Raw genomic sequence first — 23,803 nt, 5'->3', positions numbered from 1 at the left:
GGCGGTCTCAGACCAAAAATGGACGCTTAGCAATTTTGATTTTGCCACATGTCCGTTTTCAGAAAAAGAAAAGGCACTTTTTGTAGGTATGCTGAAAAATTATTCTGCGTGCACCCAAAACACACGTCTACACTACCGCAGGCCATTTTTCAGCACACCTTAGTAAAAGGACCCTTAAAACCCTCCATTGCCTCAGGTACAAAAGTGAAATTTAGTCTTACTGTTAGACCAATCTATCCCGATAGGCAGACAAGCTGAACAGTCCAGTGACATCACTGTTATATTTGAAACTCAACACCTCTATCTTCAGCCTGAATCATTCTATCAACATTTCAAAATGGGTTTGAAAATCTGGCTGTTTGCTCTTCCTTCCAAGATGATGGGTCATACTAGCCGAGTGTCATGGCAGAATTAAATTGAATCCATGTTGTGGCTGGTGGTGCTGGCCAGGTCTGCACCTTAATATTCTCTTCTTCCCCCGTTTGTTTTGTAAAATGCTTTGATATGTAAATGTAAGCAATATATCAAATTAAGTAAAACTAACTATAAGTAGTGCAACCTAAACTTGTAAATACCAAAGCTAGTATTAACCAAAAATCATATGTACAAACACTAAGGAACTATACTGAAGGGAACCCTCTCTGCAGAGCACCAAACTTAATTCAAAGAAGTGAAAGCAAGACACAATGCCCAAGATTCCTCACAACTTCCAAAGGCTTAAAAGATTTGGCTAGGACAACACAGAGTTCCCATGCTCAGAGGCAGTGACCTGACTGGTAGTTTCATTTGAGGCCTTTCATGAAGCAGGAGACAACAGGAAGACAGTCAGGGCTTTCCCTTGATGGAGGGAAGAACAGGTGAATGATGCATGCTGGCTGGTAATATCTGAAGACCCAATTCTGAGAGATTTATTTACTGCCTTTTTGAAGAAATTCACCCAAGCAAGATAAAGTCTAGTATAGGCAACAGACAATTACAGCAGTAAATATATGTAAACAACAGTACATAATATGGAAAACTACTTATAATATCAACACAATATGCAGGAAAACATTTTAATAGACAGCACAGGGTGTAAGCAAAGATGAAACACACGACTGAGTAACAGGAGTTAGAAAAGAAGTAATTTAATGAACATTGCATGTGAAGTCAGAAAGATGCATGAATACAATCTCAGCTAGGGTAGCGGTGGATAAGCAAGATTAAGTAGGAAAGAATAATGGCTGGAGAACATGAAAAGGGATCTTCATTGTACAATTGAGAAGTACTGCTATTTACAATAATATGACTTGTGTGTAAGTTGGCTTCTTGGACTCTAGGAGCACTTGCTGCACTTGTTCAGATAAGGGTTTAGGCCTATTACGTCCCGCTTAATCTCCAAGCTGTGAGGGGCAGGCAGATGAGATTGGGGTGCAAGATCTGCCCTTGTTTCTGTGTCAGCAGGAATGGATGACTACCAAGAGGGATTGGTTGATCAGACATGCCCAATGGGCGTGGAAACCAAATTTTATCTGGCCCAATGAAGTACAATCAGGATTACTTGTGCCTTGCTTGCATAGAATTTCTAAAGGACTCTGGACAGAAGAGGAAAATATGGAAAAGTGTAGAGAAGACCTTGATTCCAATAAATTGTGGATGCATCTGATGCTATCCTGTTAGGGGTTGACTGCCAGTTAAATAAAAAGAACAGAAGAAAGAACATCCGTGTGTTGTCCAAGGATGCAATTAGATCCATCATCGGAGTTCAACCACTGTACTTGAACTACTTTGGAATCTAGAACCCTCATGGTAGGTTTAATTTGTGACCTCCTGCATTCAGGATTCCAGATCCTGGTACCAGATATCATATATGTCTGGAACGATATGGAGTGAAAAATTCACGGTTTTTGGGTAATTTGACCAATTGCAATAGTTCCCTAGCAAAAGGAGCTCTGAGGGGTCTGAACCTCACAGACTTCTCACAGGCTAGAGCAGATGTATGGTGGTATTGTGGAACCCACACCATCCACCATACACTTCATAGAAGTTGGACAGGCAGCTGTGCCCTAGTCAAATTGGTAATTCCAATTATTATAGCATCCTTGATTCCTCCTCATAGCAGCTCTTCCTCACGAGTGAAGAGACATGCAATGCCTGGATCCTTTGATGATCGGGTATATATAGATGCAATTGGAGTTCCAAGAGGGGTCCCTGATGAGTTCAAAGCCAGGAACCAGATTGCTGCAGGGTTCGAATCCGCCTTCTTTTGGTGGGCTACTATTTTTTTTTTTCAAATATTTATTTATAGTTTTAACATTTGGAAACACAGTATACAACTATACATTAGCTCTGTAGATGTTTGGCTTCAAAAAACAACATATAGATTTCAAACATCATCAAAATACATCAACTGAACTGATATACACCTCTGCTTAGATTAACCATGTCCCCCTCCTTTTAAACCCTCCCACCCCTTGTCATATTGGGTGTGCAACAAGTCTTATATTACAGTAGTTGCTTTCCATTTAATATATGGATCCCATATTTTATGGTAATGTATGATTCGACCGTTTCTCATGGCTGTAAGTTTTGACATTAGTTGTATTCTATCCAATCTTTCTCGGACTGTGTGTACCCCCGGAATCGTGGGCTTCTTCCAAGCTGAAGCCATGACCAATTTGCCTGCCACAAAAAGCTGAGTGGCTAAGCTGTGTGTAATTTTTTTAATCCCTGGAGGTTTAAAGTGAAGCAGACAGCTTTCCACCCCCATGGGATATATCTGATTCGTCACTTCACACAGGAAATCCACCACCTCGGTCCAAAACTTTTGAGCATGTCTACAGGCCCACCACACGTGAAACATATCCCCTTTTACCTCACATTGCCTCCAACAGTTACCAGAGCCCTTTTTATACATTGTGGCTAGCCGATGAGGGGTGTAGTACCACCACTATAGCATCTTGTGCCCGTTTTCTATCATGGCACTAGAGATTGATACCCTTAGTAGTGATCGAAAGGCCTGCGCCCATTGAGAGGGGTCATAGGTGGAACCCATTGCTGTCTCCCCTTTTGTAGTGTAATGTTCTATCGGGTTATCCTTAGCTAGAAGGGCCCCATAGATTCTAGTTATCCCCCCTTTACTACTGATGGTATTCATCCCAGAGTATTAATAGAACTAAAAAATGAACTTGCGGAGCTACTGTTAGAAATATGCAATCTGTCCCTAAAATCGAGTGTAATACCGGAAGACTGGAGGGTAGCCAATGTTACTCCGATTTTTAAGAAGGGTTCCAGAGGAGATCCGGGAAATTATAGACCGGTGAGTCTGACGTCGGTGCCGGGCAAGATGGTGGAGGCTATTATTAAGAATAAAATTGCAGAGCATATACAAAAACATGGACTGATGAGACAAAGTCAGCACGGATTTAGTGAAGGGAAGTCTTGCCTCACCAATCTAATGCATTTTTTTGAGGGGGTAAGCAAACATGTGGACAATGGGGAGCCGGTTGATATTGTATATCTGGATTTTCAGAAGGCGTTTGACAAAGTGCCGCACGAAAGACTCCTGAAGAAATTGCAGAGTCATGGAATCGGAGGTAGGGTATTATTATGGATTAAGAACTGGTTGAAAGATAGGAAGCAGAGAGTAGGATTGCGTGGCCAGTATTCTCAGTGGAGGAGGGTAGTTAGTGGGGTCCCGCAGGGGTCTGTGCTGGGTCCGTTGCTTTTTAATGTATTTATAAATGACCTAGAGATGGGAATAACTAGTGAGGTAATTAAATTCGCCGATGACACAAAATTATTCAGGGTCGTCAAGTCGCAGGAGGAATGTGAACGATTACAGGAGGACCTTGCGAGACTGGGAGAATGGGCGTGCAAGTGGCAGATGAAGTTCAATGTTGACAAGTGCAAAGTGATGCATGTGGGTAAGAGGAACCCGAATTATAGCTACATCTTGCAAGGTTCCACGTTAGGAGTTACGGATCAAGAAAGGGATCTGGGTGTCGTCGTCGATGATACGCTGAAACCTTCTGCTCAGTGTGCTGCTGCGGCTAGGAAAGCGAATAGAATGTTGGGTGTTATTAGGAAGGGTATGGAGTCCAGGTGTGCGGATGTTATAATGCCGTTGTATCGCTCCATGGTGCGACCGCACCTGGAGTATTGTGTTCAGTACTGGTCTCCGTATCTCAAAAAAGATATAGTAGAATTGGAAAAGGTACAGCGAAGGGCGACGAAAATGATAGTGGGGATGGGACGACTTTCCTATGAAGAGAGGCTGAGAAGGCTAGGGCTTTTCAGCTTGGAGAAGAGACGGCTGAGGGGAGATATGATAGAAGTGTATAAAATAATGAGTGGAATGGATCGGGTGGATGTGAAGCGACTGTTCACGCTATCCAAAAATACTAGGACTAGAGGGCATGAGTTGAAGCTACAGTGTGGTAAATTTAAAACGAATCGGAGAAAATTTTTCTTCACCCAACGTGTAATTAGACTCTGGAATTCGTTGCCGGAGAACATGGTACGGGCGGTTAGCTTGACGGAGTTTAAAAAGGGGTTAGATAGATTCCTAAAGGACAAGTCCATAGACCGCTATTAAATGGACTTGGAAAAATTCCACATTTTTAGGTATAACTTGTCTGGAATGTTTTTACGTTTGGGGAGCGTGCCAGGTGCCCTTGACCTGGATTGGCCACTGTCGGTGACAGGATGCTGGGCTAGATGGACCTTTGGTCTTTCCCAGTATGGCACTACTTATGTACTTATGTACCCCCCTTTGTCAGACTTTGTTCCAGTAGTGTCTCCGTTAGGCTAAGCTCTTCTGCCACTCTCTTCTTTATAAAGTCACGAACTTGGTAGAATTGGAAAGCTTGCCGGGGGGAGAGTCCATGTTCTTGGCATAATTCTGTGTATGAGGCCACTACCCCCTGTTCCCACATTTGTCCCAGTTCACACAAGCCTCGCTCTTCCCATTCTAAGTATGCCCCGTCTAATTGACCCGGCCCAAATTGTGGAGCGAATCTAAGAAACATGTGTGTAAAGTATGTCCTTTCTGGGAAGTGCTGTTTCCGTATCTTTCTCCAGGTCATAAGGGGCCACTGCAGCACTGGGGGGCTTCTCTTAATTATTTCGTCTAATTGATGTGTCGGCAGCCACGGCACCGCTCTCAAGGGTATGGGATCTACCCATCTCTGTTCCATTTTAATGCCTATCTTTACCGGATTCTGCTGCCATGCGGCTAATATTTTTAAGTGCGCCGCCTGATAATATGTCTTAAAAGAGGGGACCCCCATCCCGCCCCGTCTATGCGATTGATATAACACCTCTCTCCGCACTCTCGGAGGTTTCTTCTTCCAGATGAACGCAAATGCCTTCCTCTGCAAATTTCGCAGAAAGCCCTCTGGGAGAGCAATTGGCAGCGCCATGAAAAGATATAGAAGTTTGGGGAGAACTATCATTTTTATTGCACTGATTCTTCCCATCCATGACAGAGTCAGGCCCTCCCAACATTCCATCTCCAAAAAGAGATCTTGCACCTTATCCGGGAAGTTGTATTTGAAAATTTCTTCTATTCTACGTGGAATATTGACCCCTAAGTAGCGAATGTATTTGGTCGCCCACCTATACTGAAATTGCTGTTGGAGCTGTGTTAGCTGTACTCCAGGGATCCCCACCTCCAATGCTTCAGATTTGTCAAAATTAATTTTAAACCCGGACACCTTCCCATATCTTTGTATAATCTCATTTATTTTTGGAAAGGAGACCAAGGGTTCCACTAGTGTGAGTAATATATCATCAGCAAACATGAGAACTTTGGTCTCTATTCCTCCCCATCTTGGGCCCCTGATCTCTCTTTGGGCTCTAATTTGAATAGCCAGCGGTTCCATTACTAGGGCGAATAATAGCGGGGATAGCGCGCAGCCCTGCCTGGTGCCCCTATACAGCTGGAATGTTTGAGAAAGATGGCCATTAACCCGCACAGCCGCCTTTGGGGATTTGTATATTGTATGTAGCCAGGACCCAAACCGCCCTCCAATGCCTACCTGCCTTAATACTTCAAATAAAAAGGGCCAGCTCACCCTGTCAAACGCTTTTTCGGCGTCCAGGGATAATATACATAGGGTGCTGTTATGAAGTTGTGCATTCTGAACCATAAAAATGGCTCTTCTGATATTGTCAAAAGTCTGTCGACCTTCTACAAACCCAGCCTGATCTTCATGAACCAATTTCGGAAGATACTTTTGTAATCTGGTTGCCAGTGTTTTACTAAATATTTTGTAGTCCACCCCTAGTAGGGAGATAGGCCTATATGAGCCACATTTCTGTGGGTCCTTGCCTGCTTTGGGAATCACAGTTATCGTAGCAAGATCCCAAGTCGGCGGCAACCCCGTGGTTGTATCTATAGAGTTGAAGACCCTCACCAAAATGGGGGCCAACAACCCTCCAAAGATTTTATAAAATCGATTTGTATATCCATCGGGGCCCGGCGCCTTGTGGGGAGCCAGCGCTTTAATTGTGTATTGGACCTCCTCTAGCGTGATGGGCTTTGATAGTATTTGCTGAGCATCCTCAGACAGAGATGGCAGCTCAACTCCCGCTAAAAACTCCGTTATATTTTCTAGGTTTGGGGTCGTCTCTGGGGTGTACAGTTGTTGATAAAAGGATCTAAAAATGGACTTTACTGATTCCAAATCTGAGTGGAGCTCACCCTGTTCATCAATTAAACTTCCTACTCCATTTCTAGCAGCTCTTTGCTTTAATTTATATGCTAATAACCGACTGGGCTTATTACCAAATTCAAAATGTGTTTGACCCACCCTCTGCAGTTGTACCGACAAGTCTGCCAATTCCAGGTCTAGGATCTGGTTTCTTATCTCCTGTGCCTGTTTCAACAATGTTGAACCGGGCTGTGCACCCCTCTGCTGCACTTCCCCTTCCACCCGCAGCAATTCCTCCCGCAATTTCTGTTCCTCCGCAACTCTCTTTTTCCAGCAATGTGAGCGCAACGCTATCAGTTGGCCTCGCAGCACTGCCTTAAGCCCCTCCCAGAGTGTAGCCGGGGATATCTCCCCATTGTCATTATGGGTGAGATACTCTTTAATATATTGTTCAATTGAGAGTAGATTATCTGGGCTCATTAATAATGTGTCATCTAGGCACCATATGCGTTCTTTCCGTGGCACCCCCACGTTAGAAAAGCGCAACAGCACTGGGGAGTGATCCGACCATATACGCGGTAGTATCTGGGATGTGGTCCCCATACTCGATATCGTTACGTCTCCCAGCCACCTGTCTATTCGAGAAAAGCTGTGATGTACTGAGGAGAAAAATGTGTAGCTGCGTGTTGAGGGGTTATCCCTACGCCACAAATCTATTAACTGCCACCTTGTGAGTAGCTCTCTAAATTGGCGTCTACCCTGTTGGCCATATGTGACTCCCATTATGGAATTATCTAAATGTGGGTGCAAAGTGATATTGAAGTCTCCTCCTATTAATAGGGATCCCTCAATGTGTTGTGTGATTTGTCGGTCTAATTCTAGAAAAAATTGCTCCTGATTGGCATTGGGCCCATAAATGTTTAAAACCGTGTAAACCTTTCCAGCTAGTTGCAGGTTCACAATCAGGTATCGCCCATCTTTGTCCCGTATTACTTTCCGCACCACCCAGGGCTTGGAATTACTAAGTGCTATCAGAACCCCTTTGCTTTTTGTGTTCGCACTGGAAGAAGCAAAATATATATGAGGGTATTGTCTATGCGTGCAGAGTCTCTCATATCTGGGCTTAAGGTGGGTTTCCTGGATTAAAGCCACATCCACCTGTAGGCGGCAAAGCTCCCTGAATAACAATTGTCGCTTTCTGGGAATGTTTAGCCCCTTTACATTTAATGACAGCCATGTTATATCAGCCATAATTACCCCAAGTTGTCATTCCTCGCCTCTTCACTTCATCTGTACCCTGATGCACACCATGCGCCTCTCTTACTATATCGTCTTCATTCCTCTCCCTTCTCCCCTCTCCCTCCCATTTCCCACCCTTCCCCCCCCCCCTCTGCAAGTTGGGTGTCTCTCAATATCGACAGGCACCCAAGTAAAGAGAAAGTGACTCACCAATCATTTACCGCATACCCCTTAAACAGCAATTAACGTAACATGAGCAAACTAACAGTACTTAAACATGTCTTTCGTCTTGGTCCCGAGCCGCTACTCTGGCATCCAGCGGCTTTTCACCTTCTATTGATTCTGGGTCGTCTCGTCCCACAGTCTCATGTGATTTTAGCAGCAGATTGTTGTCGCTGCAGTCTCCGAGGGCCTTTTCCCACTCTTTTCCATTTTGTTGGTGCAGATTGCGTTGCATTTCTCTTATCCCCGCTGGGAGCAGCCAAGTCCGCTTCCATTTCCATTTCCGGGCAGGTCAGTCTGGCCTCCTCTAGCGATCTCACTTGATGCAGCTTGCCATCCTTGTAGAATGCCAAGGCAAAGGGATATCGCCATCTATATTGTATGTTTAGGTCACGCAGCCTTCTTGTAAAAGGTTTCAGTTCATTTCTTCTCTTTAACGTCGCTGCTGCCACGTCTTGGTAAATTTCGATTCTATATGAGTCCCATTTAAAATCTGTGACTTGACGTGCTGCTTTTAGGACTTGTTCTTTGAACTTAAAGCTCGTGAAGCAGGCTATTATATCTTTTGATGTGTTATTGCGACTCGGGCCCAGCGCTCTATGGGCCCTTTCTATTTGGATTGCCTCTGCTTCAATAGCCGTATTATTCGCTGCCATCAGCTCTGCCACCAGCTTTTGGGTCACCGCTGTGCTGTCTTGATACATGGGCGTCTCTGGCAGCCCACGAAAACGCAGGTTGTTCCGTCGGCCCCTATTTTCTAAATCCTCAACTTTGGACCATAGTTGCTGCTGTTCTTTGTGCAGGTCTGTAAATTGTTGTTCCATCTGACCCAGAGCTTCACTGTGGCCTTCCACCTGGTTCTCTGTTTCCTCTAGGCGCGCCCCCAGCTCCCATATTTCACCTCTAAGGTCAGCTCCAAGCGTGGCCACTTCTGCTCGTAGCGCTTTCAAGTTTGAGCTGATTTCCTGCAGCCAGTTTTTTAGCGCTGGAGCGATCTCTCCGTCTGCCTCCTCCAAAACAGGGCGCTCAGGCGATCCCTCGCTTCGGCGCTGGTGTTTCTCCTCCCATTTCTCTTGCTCTCCACGGGCCGTCGCCATCTTGGAGCTTGGCGCGCCGTCTCCGCTCGGGTAGGCAAAGCGAGCTAGATCCACCCCCGTCGTTTTCTGACTCATTTTAGCAAAATTGCCGATTGAGGAGGCGGGTATCCAGACCCGCTGAGCTTCGTTTGCAGCTGCTCGCTCGATTTTATTATCAAACTTCTTGCGGGGTAGCGGGAGCTCTGCTCTCAGACGTCCATTTTAGTTGGTGACGTCACTTCCCTCCTGGTGGGCTACTATTAACAAAAATGTAGACTGGATCAACTATATATATTACAACCAGCAGAGATTTGTAAATTACACGAGAGATGCGGTTCAAGGAATTGCAGCACAGTTAGACGCCACTAGCAGAATGACGTTAGAAAATCGATTAGTGCTTGACCAGATTCTGGCAGCAGATGGCGGAGTGTGCCACAAAATAGGTACACAGTGTTGTACTTTTATCCCCAACAATACTGCTCCAGATGGATCGATCACCAGAGCTTTGAAAGGTCTTACCTCACTGTCACAAGAATTGGCAGAGAATTCTGGTGTTGACACATCTTGGACTGGTTGGATGGATAAAGCTTTTGGTAAATGGAAGACATTTATCATTTCTGCAGCTACCACCATAATCATAGTGGTTGCAATTTTTGTATTAGTAGGATGCTGCATAATCCCTTGTGCTAGAGGCTTAGTAGAACGCTTAATTGAAACTGCAATAACAAAAAAGACAACCGCAGGACAATATGCCCTGTACGAAAATCTCCTTCCCAACACCACAGGAGACAACACATTGGACTATCTCCCTATGAGATGGACCAATCGCTATGCAAACGCTAGAGACACTGTAGAAATGTCTGCAACTGTATAATCAGGTAGTAGCACACAGGGATACAAATACAATAACGTAAAGCTTTATGAAACAATGTAATCAATATTCAATATGATTATGTAATCTACACAAATGTATACTCAGGATATAATCAGTATATAACCAAAGAATGAATGATTGTTAGCAATATATACACACATAGGTAAGAATAAGATAGAACCTGCATATTAATAGGTTGAAAAATATTATTGTTGTAACTATGGTATGTCACTCAACTGCAGATAAGAGTAAGTCCCAAGAAGGATTGAAATAACAGAAATAGTGTCTGCGTGGTAATCTCAATTCAAACAAGTTGGACTATACAGGTTTTCGATTAGACTCTTCAAATGCAATAAACCGATAGGATACCTTCTGGAATGGATGGTATCATGGTATGTTAACCCTGGTATCACCCTATGAGATAGGGTGAAGAGGGGAATGTTAATATGTGATCAAGCTTGGGGCCTATCTACTGGAATAGTGGTGGGCCAAGCTACATAGCTTTAACCAGCTGAAAAGCACTGACTAGGCCTGATAAGCAGTTGATGGCCTTATAGCAGAGAGCCTGCAAGAGCAGGACTGCTTGGTGAGTCTTAAAGAAACCTGGTGCAACTTCTAAATTGAGTGTAACACCTAAAATGAAGAAATTAAAGACAGAAATGATAGAAGTTTGGTTCATAACATGGAGTCTGTCTTTAGAAGATGGCACCCAGATCACAAGATGATATGAGAAAGATTTGCCCATGTTTGGATATTAGTCTCCAAGGAGTTGTTTACAAAAAGGGAAATTGCACAATAAGTTGCAATACTAAAACGGAAGGAGAGGTGGGCACCTGACCGGCAGTTGAGTATGATTCAGAGGTTATGCAAGATTAAGAAAAAAAAGTGTCTTGCCATAGACTTGTATTGAGACCAACTCCTATAAAAGAGATGAGAATTAGACAGATTTTTGGAACATTCCCAACGTCTCTCCGAGGGCAAAGCTCTGTCCAATTGAGCCTCGAATCTGTCCGATGAATGTACCAGATTGATGTTCCGATTTTGGTAAGAATAAATACCTTATTTCGGTAAACTATTTCTGTCTTCGTTTCTATTCATTCTTTACCTGTCATTTATTCTACAAAGTAATCCACACACAAGTAAGATTCACTCACTGAACCAACTGGGGTTGATCTTTAATAGAATATATGTGGGAACATAAATGGCCAAAGATTCATTTAGACCCAAGAAGACAGAAAGCTGTGGTCATGGGAATTAGACTAGAACTGCGCCTTCTGATGCCTCCCCAGCGGCGATACCCATGGGAAAGGGTGTCACTGGAATTCAGGGAGGCGGTCCACAAGATCATAGAAGAACAGACCCTCTGTACACCTCCGTGTGGAAGGATCCCACGGGGGTCTATAGAGGGGTAGATTAAAAACACAGTTCAGCTGACCTAGAAGATTTGTTGCCCAGACTAATGTTTAATACTACTGCTAGTTCCAAATTCTTAAAGCTTATCAACAAAGAACTTGATCCTCCTTGCCTATGTAGAACATGGCTACTTGATTATCTATTTTGATAAGAATTTGGGTGAATTCATTGTGAAAACATTTAGCACTGTACACAGCTCTGACTTGTAATAGGTTGATGTGGAAGGTTCACTTGAAAAGGCTCCAGTAGCCTTGCACTCACTACTGTAGTAAGTGGGCTCCCCCAACCAATTTCTAAAGCATCAGTTGTTAATATCAACTGAGGTAGGCGAGTCTAAAAAAAAAAAAAACATCCCAATATTTGATTGGGCCAATGTAGCCACCAGTGTACAGAAGCTGGACAGATCTGCTGAGAGTTTATAATTTCAGATATCACTGCAAGTGACAAATGTGCATTCTGGCTAGTGGTGCCATGTGTACAATGGCTGCCATATGACCCAAGAACCACAGAGGTGTGCAGGCTGAGGTTGCAAATGCCTGTGTAGATTTGAAGAAGTAATATGCTGCAAGGTATCTAACCTGTCCTTTGACATAAAGGCTTTTTTTCCATTGTGTTCAGACAGGCTCTGATGAACTGCAAGGTTTGAGTGAGGTTTAATGTTGACTTCTGAACATTTATGAGGAATCCCTGATGCTGCAGTGCACCAACACTATCATAACATGTTTCACCAAGTGGGTAGGTGCAGAGAGAAGCCAGTCATCTAGATACAGAAAGACACAGTGGCCTTGTTTTCTAAGAGTTGCAGCCACGAGAGCTAGGCATTTTGTAAAAACCTAAAGGGTCAAAAGACAGGGAGAACTTTGTACTGGAAGTGGAGATGAAGAAAAGCAAATCTTAAGTATTGTCAGTGGCTGGAATGGATTGGGAAACGGGTAGGGCGGCAAGTCATTCGTTCTGGTTTAACGGAGGAAGGATAGTGGCAAGAGAGTTAATTTTGAACTTCTCTTTGAGGAAGTAATTGAGGTCATGTAGAATTAGGATGGGTGGAGACCCCCTGATTTTTTAGGGATGAGGAAGAATTTTACAAATGTCATTTGCTTACAACAGCGAGACCGCCTCTTGTAATATGGCAAGATGGGTTTGGGGTCCATACAGAAACTTGTAATAGTGGTTTATTTATTGCATTTGTATCCCACATTTTCCCACCTCTTTGCAGGCTCAATGTGGCTTACAATACATCATGAATGGTGGAAATATAAGAAAGTAGACATTTAGTATTACAGAAGGATCATGGTTAACATTATAATGGTAAAACATGATAGTAGTATAACAAGCAGATATTATAATGAAATTTAGTCTGCAATCCTAAGAAATAATTTGAAGAACTCAACAGTGCACTGTGATGGCCACTGGTTGATAAAAATGCTGAAGCCTGCCACCCACTGGGAAAGAGTCAAAAGAATGGGAAGGTTTGGCTGAACTTCTGGGAGTGCTTGCAATTTACACTCTCTTGGTCGTTATCTCCAAATATAGTTGCTGAGGTTGCTTTTGAAGTGGCTGTCTTGTATACGGCTATATATTTGTCCGGGATAGAATTGTTGACTGGTACTGATAAGAAACAACAGTATCAATATTGAAAACCTTCTTAGATTGGGCTCCGTTATCCTGAGGTTGAGTGGCGAGTTCTCCAATTGTTGCAGTCTCTCAAGTTAAAGACCATTCTTCATCTCAATTTTCTCCAAAATGGCTATCACCCAAGCATGGCATGTCAGCTAATTTATCATGGATATCATCTCTGAGAGCTGAGGCTCTTAGCCAAACTGTGCAATGTCCAGAAATAACTGCTATTGCCACCATATCATAGGTAGCTCAAATGAATGGTAAGTGGATTCTTGAAGGTTTGGTTGGAAGCTGACAAACGGATCTGAGGGAAAAATGTGGACGTTGCAGTTTGGGATGCTGCTAATGTAATATCTGCAATTGATGTGCTATCATTTTAAGGGTTAACATGGAGCTTTGATATACTTTCTTTTCTATAAAGTCTATGAGTTTGTTGCTTTTCCCTAGAGGACTATAGATTTGCATCTGTTATCTTGTGCTTTTCAATAGCTGCCTCATATTCTAAAGAATGAAAAGAAAAGTTGATTCTAATCATGACCAGGCACCGATGAGACTTCATAGCAAAGTTCTAGATATCTGGAAGTTGGTGAGATGGAGGAAGGAGTTTTCCCATATATTTAAACTGGAGTTCCTGAAGAACTTCATGAATTTGTAGAGCTATCACTTCTTTAGTTACAGCACAAGCCTGTAGGATAGATTTAGAGGTTTATTTTCAAAGCACTTAGGCTTACAAAGTTCTATAAGTTATGGAACTTTGTAAGTCTAAGTGCTTTGAAAATGAGCCCCTTAATATCTTTGCTGTTACGTTGGAGCTGAGAACTGCACAAGGCAAGATCTTTAAAAATTCTTTGTATAAATTTAAAGTATAAAAATTCTTTAGCAGATTGCTCTGGTTGAGATTCCTGTGGTGGTGGAGAACAACGAGAAAAAGAACGCAATGAGCCGGAGGTACTGGAATTTACTGGGATGTCCCAGTGGTGGCAGCAGTGAGAGCTATTGATGGAGCTCATATAATCTGGTGATCGCTGTGTAAACCAGAGAGGTAGTGAAGCAACTGTAGCAGGTGAATTGTTTCAATTTGAAAAGACTGGTTGGGGGGGGGGGGGGGGGTCCTCAGTCAATTGCAAAATGGAAGCACTGTCCCTTACTACCAGCTCTGCCCTAATTCAGTTTTTACAGCATTTTGCATCTTGAGGAGAAGGGGCTAGTTGAGCCTGAATTGCTGGAATGAGAAGTGACATGGCCCTTAGATGTTTTTTGCTGTTTTAGGGGTGGTCCATCAGGATTAGGGCATGACTTTTAGAAATGCTCATGTTAGTTGTTTGCTTACCCTTGCTTCCATGCTTGTTTCTAAGCAATGCAGCGACATTTCCTATATCGGGATTATTCACTGATGGAAGAATGCTTCTTTTTTTCCCCTCATGATTACCTGGTTGATTTATATCATAATTTTCTGAAGGATTCATAGCTGCAGAAGGAATTTGGGGGGGGGGGGGGCAGATTTAGAGTCCTGAGTAAGCAGGACTTAAGATTCAGTATCCTCGGTCACAATGTGCACAATGTTATCTTGCTGTGGGGTTATTTTATATTTCGAATTATTTTCTGTGAGGACTGTACCCTTAAGCTGAGGTGATTGTTGGGGAAACCGCTGCAAGTACTGCGTACTGCCATGATGCTGAAGACACTCAAAAAAGACTCACAGCAGATTAACCTACAATAAACTCCAGATACTGAAGGAAACTAAGTTCTATATTAAACAAAACCGCTGAAGAGATCAATAGAACATCAGGTGCAGTCTGTGAATGTTAAGAACCAAGGGGAGGAAGGAGATTGCGGTAGCGCAGGAACCCTCGTCTTCTGTAGACCTCTGAGCTACTGAGCTAATCCAGCACCTGAGGCTTTGTCGGTTGACATCATTTACTTATTTCAACATACTTGATATACTGCTATGGCCTTAAAAAGGCATGAGGCGGTTAACAATGCATAAAAACAGTACATAAAAAGCATGAAGCAGTTAGAGCATAAAAACTACCAAAAGCAGGAGAAAATCCAAGAATAGGAAGAAAAGGGGTCAGAGACATCAGGAGGAGGGAGGAAACGCCAGCGAGAACAGAGAGGTTTTCAGGGCTTGCTTGAAGGCAGGTAAAGAGGACCGATTATGAACAGCGAATATGCCTGAATTTCCCTGGTGAGTCTACTGAGAATGCTCTAGGCCTCCACCCACCGCATCACAAGATTTGCAATGATGGGACTACGTTTTACCTTTTCATCCTACAAGACCAGTCCAGCTTATCTCACAGGGCAGGAGAAACGCAAGGCTCCCTGCAGAACTGCTCTGCCAAAAGGCAAGGCACTTCATTCTTGGCCCAGACATCAATCTTGTATTGCTTGATGAAAGAATTTAGAGACAACTACGTCACCACCCTACAGATATCATACTTGGCCTCCACCCAGAAGGTTGCGTGAGATTTAATTGAGTGAGCGCTGAAGCCTTGTAGAACCACCTTTTGATTGAGAATGTTTGCCACCTCTATCACTGCCTTAATCTAGTACACCAATGAAGATCTATAGCAGCTACCTCCCTCTTGATTGGCACATGAAACAAAACAGAGCCTATCAAAACTTCTTGAAGGAGTTTATTAGCTCCAGATACTGAATGAGAACTTTTGTTTATGGAGTGTGCTGAAGAATTTTCCATAGTAGAATCCTTTGAAAAATGCCAGGAAAGACTACCTGATCTATATTAAAGGAAGGAAGGAGGGTGGAAGTAGCACACCACTTTAGTCAAGACAGACACTAGGAGAAGACACACAGAATCTCAGCAGTGTACAATAAAGGTCTGCAACTCCGACACTTCTGGCTGAGCAAACAGCCAATGAAAGATTCTTCAAAGGAGGCTCAAAGGGAATACCTACCAGAGCACTCAGAATCAAGTTAAGATCCCACTGCAGTACTACTGACTGCACAGTGGCCAAATACATTTGACAACACACAAGACCTACTAGGGAAACTTCATTCATTTTATCACTGAAGTAAGAAAGCTACCACCTGACCTTGAGAGAAGAGTTAGTCATTTGTCGTAACCCTCCACCTTGCAGAAACACCAAAACAGACAGCAACTCTACCCACCTTGTGGATGAACTGCACTCCTGGATAAATTGCCAAAGACATAGAACTTTAGCAGGCTGTAATAAATACCCTGCTGAGGGATGAAGAATAACCCTTGCGTTTGAGACACTCTCTGTCAAAGGCCAGACTAAGTCTGAAGTGATCCAGGTCTTCCATTATAACTAGCCACTGCCTCAGAAGACACAGAGCACACCACTAACTGCATTAGATCAGTGTAACAAGGCAGACGAGGACAGCCCAGAGCCACCAAAATTACAAGAAATTGATATCTCGAAATCCTTTGAAGGACCCAACTGATTAGAGGCCACAGTGAGAAAACATACAGTGCTACAACAATGCATCTGTTGAGTCTCTCTCTTTCCTGCAGCTCAAGAAGTGAGAGTACTTTGAATTCCACTGTCATGTCCACCACCAGCTGGAAAGCCACAGACTCGGCTCCCACTCCCCTAGATCCAAAAACAGTTTTCTGAGAAGTGTACCTTGATATTGTCCACCCCCACAATAATGCTAAGAGATGAGACTCCACCCAGCTGCACAGCTCACTCCCCCCTCCCCCCGCTTTTTCATACATGCCACTGCAGTTGCATTATTGGACACTCACACCACCTTTCACTGTGCCAGCAGGATGAACTGTACTAGGGTCAGACAAATGGCCCTTGTCTCCAAAACAGTTGATAGACCACAATGCTTTCAAACTTCAACCACTGCCCCTGCTCAATGCGGCTTAGGCAGTGGGCCCCCCAGGCTTGCATCAATAGTTACTATCACCCAGTTTGAGGGGATCCAAGGACACACACCCTTTAGATGACCAGGAAGGTCTCACCAAGCCAACTGCTTCCTGACAGATAAGATTTCAGCACAGCCTTTATTTATTAGCTTCCTATGAGGAACCATAATAAATTGGCCAGGCTGAAGTTAGGACCCAAGGTGGTGAACTGGATTAGAAACTGGCTGACTGATGGACAGTAGTGATGAATGGAATTCACTCAGAGGAAAAAGGAGAGTACTGGAAGTGTCTCAGGATCATTACTACAGACAATTTTATTGAATACGTCCGAGCTCAACATTGCCAAGGTTTAGAAGGAAAACTTTGCCTTTTTGTGGGTGAAATGAAGATTTGCAACAGATTGGATATCCTGGAGGCAATACACAACATAAGAAGTTATGTACAAAAATTAGAAGAATGGTCTATTGTGTTTGGAATTTAAAAAGTAATGTAAGGAAGTGCAGAAACCCATAGGAGCTGTACATAATAGTCTGGGCTAATTAGCCTCCCACTGCCTAAGAGAGGAACCATCTATTAGATGCTCTATAAAGAGGAAAGGCTTTAGGAGTCTTCCGCAGGCTAAGACGGGATTCCCCCATCCAAGACCTCTGCTTGCAACCGATGCAGAAATATGAAGAATTGATAGCACCCAATCTATGAGGAACGGCAATTCCTCTCACACCCTCTGCAAGAAAGCTCCCCCAACTCGGGTGAGGCACCCTCATCTCTGCCATCCTCTTTAAGGTAGGCCTTCTCCATAGCAAATGCAAAACCCTATTCAGCTTCTGAGCCCTCAGTAGGGACTCTGGGATGCTTCATTCCCTGATTAGACCCCCATAAAGGCCCTGGGCCTCCTCCACCTCACTCCCTTCCCCCCATTGCAGAGCCAGACCCTGGAGCCCTGAATGTGCTCTGCACAGGCACTCAGTGACAGCATGGTAAAACTAAAGCCTCAGGTCCAGCAGGGCTCTGCAGCACCAAATTAGTTTAAGTTTGTCCCACTTCAGATGACACAAGATTTTAGTGGACCAGCATTAAAATAGCTCTGTGCCTATCAAAACCAGCCCAGCTGAGGCCAATCCCACTGTCACAGCAGACATCTCAATTACTGGGAACACCCAGCACCATTAGCCATTGTATCTGCTGCTCCTCCCATGATGGGATAGTAAGATCTGGCAGCAGTAGTAAGCCAACAGATCCCACAAGCCCCATAGTGTTTGTCACTCAATATTCAAAACAGGACTGCAAATGCTGGCTATTACCCCTCACAGAATCCACTCAGCCCTTAGCAGGGCTGGGAAGTCCCTCAGCTTCTGCCTTGACCTGTTCCTCTACTACTTTTGGTTTCTAGTTATTTCTGAACTAACTTTGAGGAGCTAGGCTTCTAAAGTCTTAGAAAATTTGGGTTTTTTTTTCAATGTTTTGTATAGTTCCCCCTCCCCCCCAAAGGAGGGTGGTGGTAGGGAGGGGTAGGAAGCAAAACAAAACAAAAAAGCACCACTCTATGGAACCCTTGACAGCAAACCACACGAAAGTGAAATTCTGTAAGCTAAGACTAACGGCTCAGGAGAGGTGGCTTCCTCTAGACTATCAAGAGAAGGCCCATGGACTAACCCCAGAAGCCAACATCAACCAAGTGACTACCACTGAGGCATAGGCCATGGACTGTGCCCAGGGAAATCAGGCATGCACAGAAGAAATTTGCTGTACTGATCCCACCCGCACCATCTACTGGAGCAAGAGAAGTACTGACAAGTTCCAGGGTGCACCATGCGATCTGCTAGTATTCCGTCTGGACTGTCCTAGTATGAAGAAAAGGAACTTAGATTGTAAGCCCTCTGGGAAAAGAAAAATATCTACTGTAACTGAATGTAGATCATCTGGAGCTACTACTGAAAAGGCACCAAGCTAAATTCAAATCCACTGTGCTTAGGTCTCTCTCCTTGATATGTAAAGCACTTATACCGCCCTTCAGAACAGAACTATTAAACCTTTGGCAGAAAAAAAAAAGTTGGGACCCATCTGTTCAATCATAAGAACAGCTATACTGGGTCAGACTAATGGTCCATCTAGCCCAGTGCCAAGCCAGGTCACAAGTACCTGGCAGAAACCCAAATCATGGCAACACTCCATACCACAAATCCCAGAGCAAGCAAATTGATTTACTTCTACAGCGCTCAGGATTTTGAAGACCTCAATCATATTTCCCCTCATCCATGCTCTTTCCAAGTTGAAGGGCCCTAACCTCTTTAGCCTTTCCTCATACAAGAGGAGTTCCATCCCCTTTTATCATTTTGGGTCACTCTTCTCTGAACCTTTTCTAATTCCGCTATATCTTTTTTGAGATACAGTGAAAGAACAATGCAATAATTAAGGTGCAGTCACACCACAGAGCGATAGAGGAATTATAGTATTTTCGGTTTTATTCACATCTCTTTCCCATAATTCCTAGCATCCTGTTTGCTTTTATGGCCAAAACTCACACAATGAGCAGAAGATTTCAGCATATTATTTACAATGACACCTAGATCATTTTATTGAGTACTGACCCCCAAGATGGACCCTAGCATCAGGTAACTATGATTCAGATCATTCTTTCCATGTGCATCACCTTGCATTTATCCACATTAAATTTCATCTGCCATTCAGATGCCCACTCTTCCAATTTCCTAAGGTCCTCCTGCAATATTTCACAGTCCATATGTATTTTAACAACCTTGAATAGTTTTGTGTCACCTGCAAATTTAATCACCTCACTCATAATCCCAATTTCCATATCATTTATAAATATATTAAATAGCACCCGGTCCCAGTACTGATCCCTGCGGCACACCACCCTCTTCCATTGAGAGAAATGACCATTTAACCCTATCCTCTGATTTTTGTCCAATAACCAATCCTAGTCCACACCAGAACCTTGCCTCTTATCCCATGACTAATTTCTCAGGAGTCTCTCATGAGGAACTTTATCAAAAGCTTTCTGAACATCTAGATACACTACATCAACTGGCTCACCTTTATCCACATGTTTAGTCACACTTTCAAAGAAATGAATCAAATTGGTACAGGCAAAACTTCCCTTGGCTGAACCCATGCGGACTCTGTCCCATTAAACCATGTTTGTGTATGTGTTCTGTAATTATTTTGCCTGGCACCGACATCAGGCTTACCAGTCTGAATTTCCCAGATCACCCCTGGACCCTTTAAAAAAAAATCCATGTCACATTGGCCACCCTCTAATCTTCAGGTACTACGGACAATTTTATCGAAGGGTTACATATTACTAACAGTAGATCATAGCAGATGATCAGCAATTTCACAGCTCGAGTTCTTCGAGTACCCTTGGATGTATGCTATCTGGTTCAGGTGTTTTACTACTCTTCAATTTGTCTCAGTACATCTTCCAGGTTCACCGAGATTTCTTTCGGTTCCTCCGCACCGTCACTCTTGAAAATCATTTCTGGTACTGCCAGATCTCTTACATCTTCTTCCGTAAAGACCGAAGCAAAGAATTCATTCAGTTTCTCTGCTATGGCCTTGTCCTCCCCCGAATGCCCCTTTTGCTCCTTCGAGATCTAACAGTCCCACGGATTCCCTTGCGGCTTTCTGCTTCTGATGTACCTGAAAAAGTTATTACTGCAAGTTTTAGCCTCTGCAGCAAGTTCTCTTCATATTCTCTTTTAGCCTTCTTTATTAATGCTTTGCATCCAACTTGCCAGTGCTTAATGTTGCTTCTTATTTTCTTCATTTGGGTCCTTTTTATATTCTTTGAAGGACAATCTTTTGGCTCTAATAACCTCTTTCACTTCGTTTTTTAACCATACTGGCTGTTTTCTTCCACCTTTGCAAATACGTGGAATGCATCTGGTCTGGCCTTCCAAGATAGTATTTTTGAATAACACCCACACCCGATTTAGTGTCCAAACCTTAGCAGCCAATCCTTTTAGCTTCTTTTAACCATTTTCCTCATTTTACTATAGCCGCCCTTTGAAAATTAAATACAGCTACAGTAGATTTCCTTTGCGGGTTCATCCCAGATAGTAGCTCAAACTTGAATATGTTTACGATTACTGTTTCCCAGGGGACCCAATAGACACCTCTTGCACTATCGTCAAGCTCCATCTCTGGCCGTCTTCAAATCTAAGCTAAAAGCCCACCTTTTTGATTGCTGCTTTTAACTCCTAACCCTTATTCACTTGTTCAGAACCCTTATTTTATCATCCTTACCTTAATAGTCCTTATCTCTTGTTTGTCTGTCCTAATTGGATTGTAAGCTCTGTTGAGCAGGGACTGTCTCTTCATGTTCAGTGTACAGCGCTGCGTACGTCTAGTAGCGCTATAGAAATGATAAGTAGTAGTAGTATGCCCTGGCCTGCCACCAAGGACCAGATCCAAAATGGCTCCCCCCTCGCATTGGTTCCTGGACCAGTTACTACAAGCAGCAGTCGTTTATTACATCTAGAAATTTATCTCCCTGGCACTCCCTGATGTAACATTATCCAGTCAATATTGGGGCAACTGAAATCACCCATTATTATAGTGTTGCCCAATTTGCCAGCTTTCCTAATCTCTGTAAACATTTCTTCATCTGTCTGTTGCTCCTGCTGTATAAAGCATCAGTTAATTTGGATCCAGTCTATCTTGCTGACCCTGTTTGTCCTGATCACCTGTGGTGCCTAAAGGTCACAGCAAGCCCTTTGGGTGGTCTTTGTTCCAGGTGCCACAGTCAGCTTCTACCCCAAAAGAAAGCATGTAGATGTGAAGTGCCAGCTCTGAGGAAACTTAGCCCCTTTGGGAAATTTGAAGACCTGAGAGGTGCCAGGTCTAAGGAACTTAGATCCTTTGGCAAATTTGAAGAACAGAGGGGGGGGGGGGGGGGGGGGGGTTGTCCCTTGTTTTTGAAAGATTTTCCCCCAGGTTTTGGGAGTTTGTTGCATTCTTTGTAATCAGAGGGGTAACTATGTGGGTAGGCTTCATATAGATTTTTTTAAACCACTATAATTTGGGGGGGGAGGGGAGGGGTAGGGGAATGGTGTAGATCATAACGTATAAACAGAAACCACTTATATATGCCTAAAATTTTCCAGGAGGCGTATCAGAAAACAGCAGCAAAGACATCGCTTCTGCCAGGAACCTCTTGCCACGAGGCTTCCTTGCCTGTCTCATTATATATGTCTAATCCCCACCACAACATACTTTTGCCGGTGTTGTATAAGAATCCAATAGGCTCTCCTCTTCTGTTTCTGCTTCAATGCTTAAGATATTAGTTAAGGAAAAAAAAAAGTAAAACTCAGTGTACTACATACACATCTAAGTGTGTTAGTTATGCTAAAAATGGTCTGGCAGAAAAAACATTTTGAAAACTTAAGGATGAATATTCAAAGGGTAATATCCGATAACGCCACTTTAGAGGCATTATGCAATTGTATGGTTTAATACCTTACAGCTGCCTCAGAATTACCTGGATAGTTCCACAATGGTGGTGTAGGTACAGCAGTGATGTTGTCCAGGAAGTGTTAATATTTACCCTTTATCCAGATAGCTAATTTGATAAAGTTATGTCCTATGCGGGATAAACGGCTGAATATTGTCCACTATCCTGATAATACCAGCGTCGACTACACGAAAAGGATATTCGGTGCCAGCTTCAATCCAGATACCAGCACCAGAGCTGTGGAGTTGGAGTCAGAAACAATTTTGTGTGGGAGTCATTAAAAAGGTACCAACTCAGATTTCATCTTCATAATAAAAACTTACATAATATATGGTTAAATTTATCATTTTATACCTATATATTTTTTTGTCCTGTTAAAGCCTAATATCCATTCGCTTTTTCCAGGGCCATTAATCAACAGGAATTTACCAACCCGAAGTGACACACTCTCCATTGGTGATAGCTTCAGTCAGGCATTAGCTTTTTCAGTTTGTAACCAAAAGGAAGGGGAGACAGATTTGTAATTTAAAAATATAAATTCATAATATCAAAGAAGCTTTCCATAAAGTCAGTTGTATTTGAACATTTCACCACAATTCAAGATGGAAAATAGTTTGTGTGTCAGTGTATGACACAGGTCCCAGATGAAGACAAATGTTGTCATACTAAGATCAGGATATATTCAGTCAGTGATAAAAATGCTCCTATGAGAGCTTCCAATCTCAAAAGACATTTATAGCACTTTCATCCAGAAGTATTTAAAACTGCGAGTGAGAAAGATGACAGCAAAAGCAATGAGCCAATGCCCAGTTATTTCCAGCCAGATAAGAATCAGAAAACTTTATAGACAGTTGTGCACACGCTGCAGCTGGCAACGAAACCTCATTGGCAAGGTAAGGAATATAGTTATTGCTGCCAGAACACACAAAGTTGTTTCCATTTTGATGGGATGTGCCGGAAAAGGGGAATTTATTGATCAAGTCATAAGCTGGGACAGTATCTACTTAACATCAACTGAGGGATATTTGGATCAAACTAAAAAGTTGAAAAATGTGATCATTTATCAAAACTAGTGCAAAATACCATTCTATTATATCCTGAAATTGTTAGAGATGTTGCTCTGGTTAGTGCTTTACCACCAACCCAAGTCAGTGTTGAGAGGTTGCTCTCTGCTCTAAGAATAATTAGACCAGATTTGAGGGCATTTATTTATTCGGATTTATTTCCCCGCCTTTTTGAAGGAATTCACTCAGGGTGGTGTATAGTAAGAATAAATCAAACAAGAGCAATAGACAATTACAGCAGTAAAAATATTCAAACAACAATACAAACCAGCTTATTTTCGAAAGAGACGGACGCCCATCTTCCGACACAAATCGGGAGATGGACGTCCGT

At 43.1% G+C, this 23,803-nt stretch overlaps 1 protein-coding gene across 1 annotated transcript in view; it reads right to left on the bottom strand.

The window, feature by feature from the left end:
* The window catches only part of POLA2 (DNA polymerase alpha 2, accessory subunit), a 164,551-nt gene that overhangs the window by 123,736 nt on the left and 17,012 nt on the right, over window positions 1–23,803 (bottom strand). The window contains 1 exon segment of the mRNA XM_030219771.1: window positions 22,171–22,228. Within this exon segment, the coding sequence (XP_030075631.1) occupies window positions 22,171–22,228 (58 nt within the window).

Source organism: Microcaecilia unicolor, chromosome 11, assembly GCF_901765095.1.
Source record: "Microcaecilia unicolor chromosome 11, aMicUni1.1, whole genome shotgun sequence".
Lineage (NCBI taxonomy): Eukaryota > Metazoa > Chordata > Amphibia > Gymnophiona > Siphonopidae > Microcaecilia > Microcaecilia unicolor.
The sequence above is the reverse complement of the archived record's forward strand: the minus strand, read 5'-3'. Positions and strand labels throughout refer to the sequence as shown.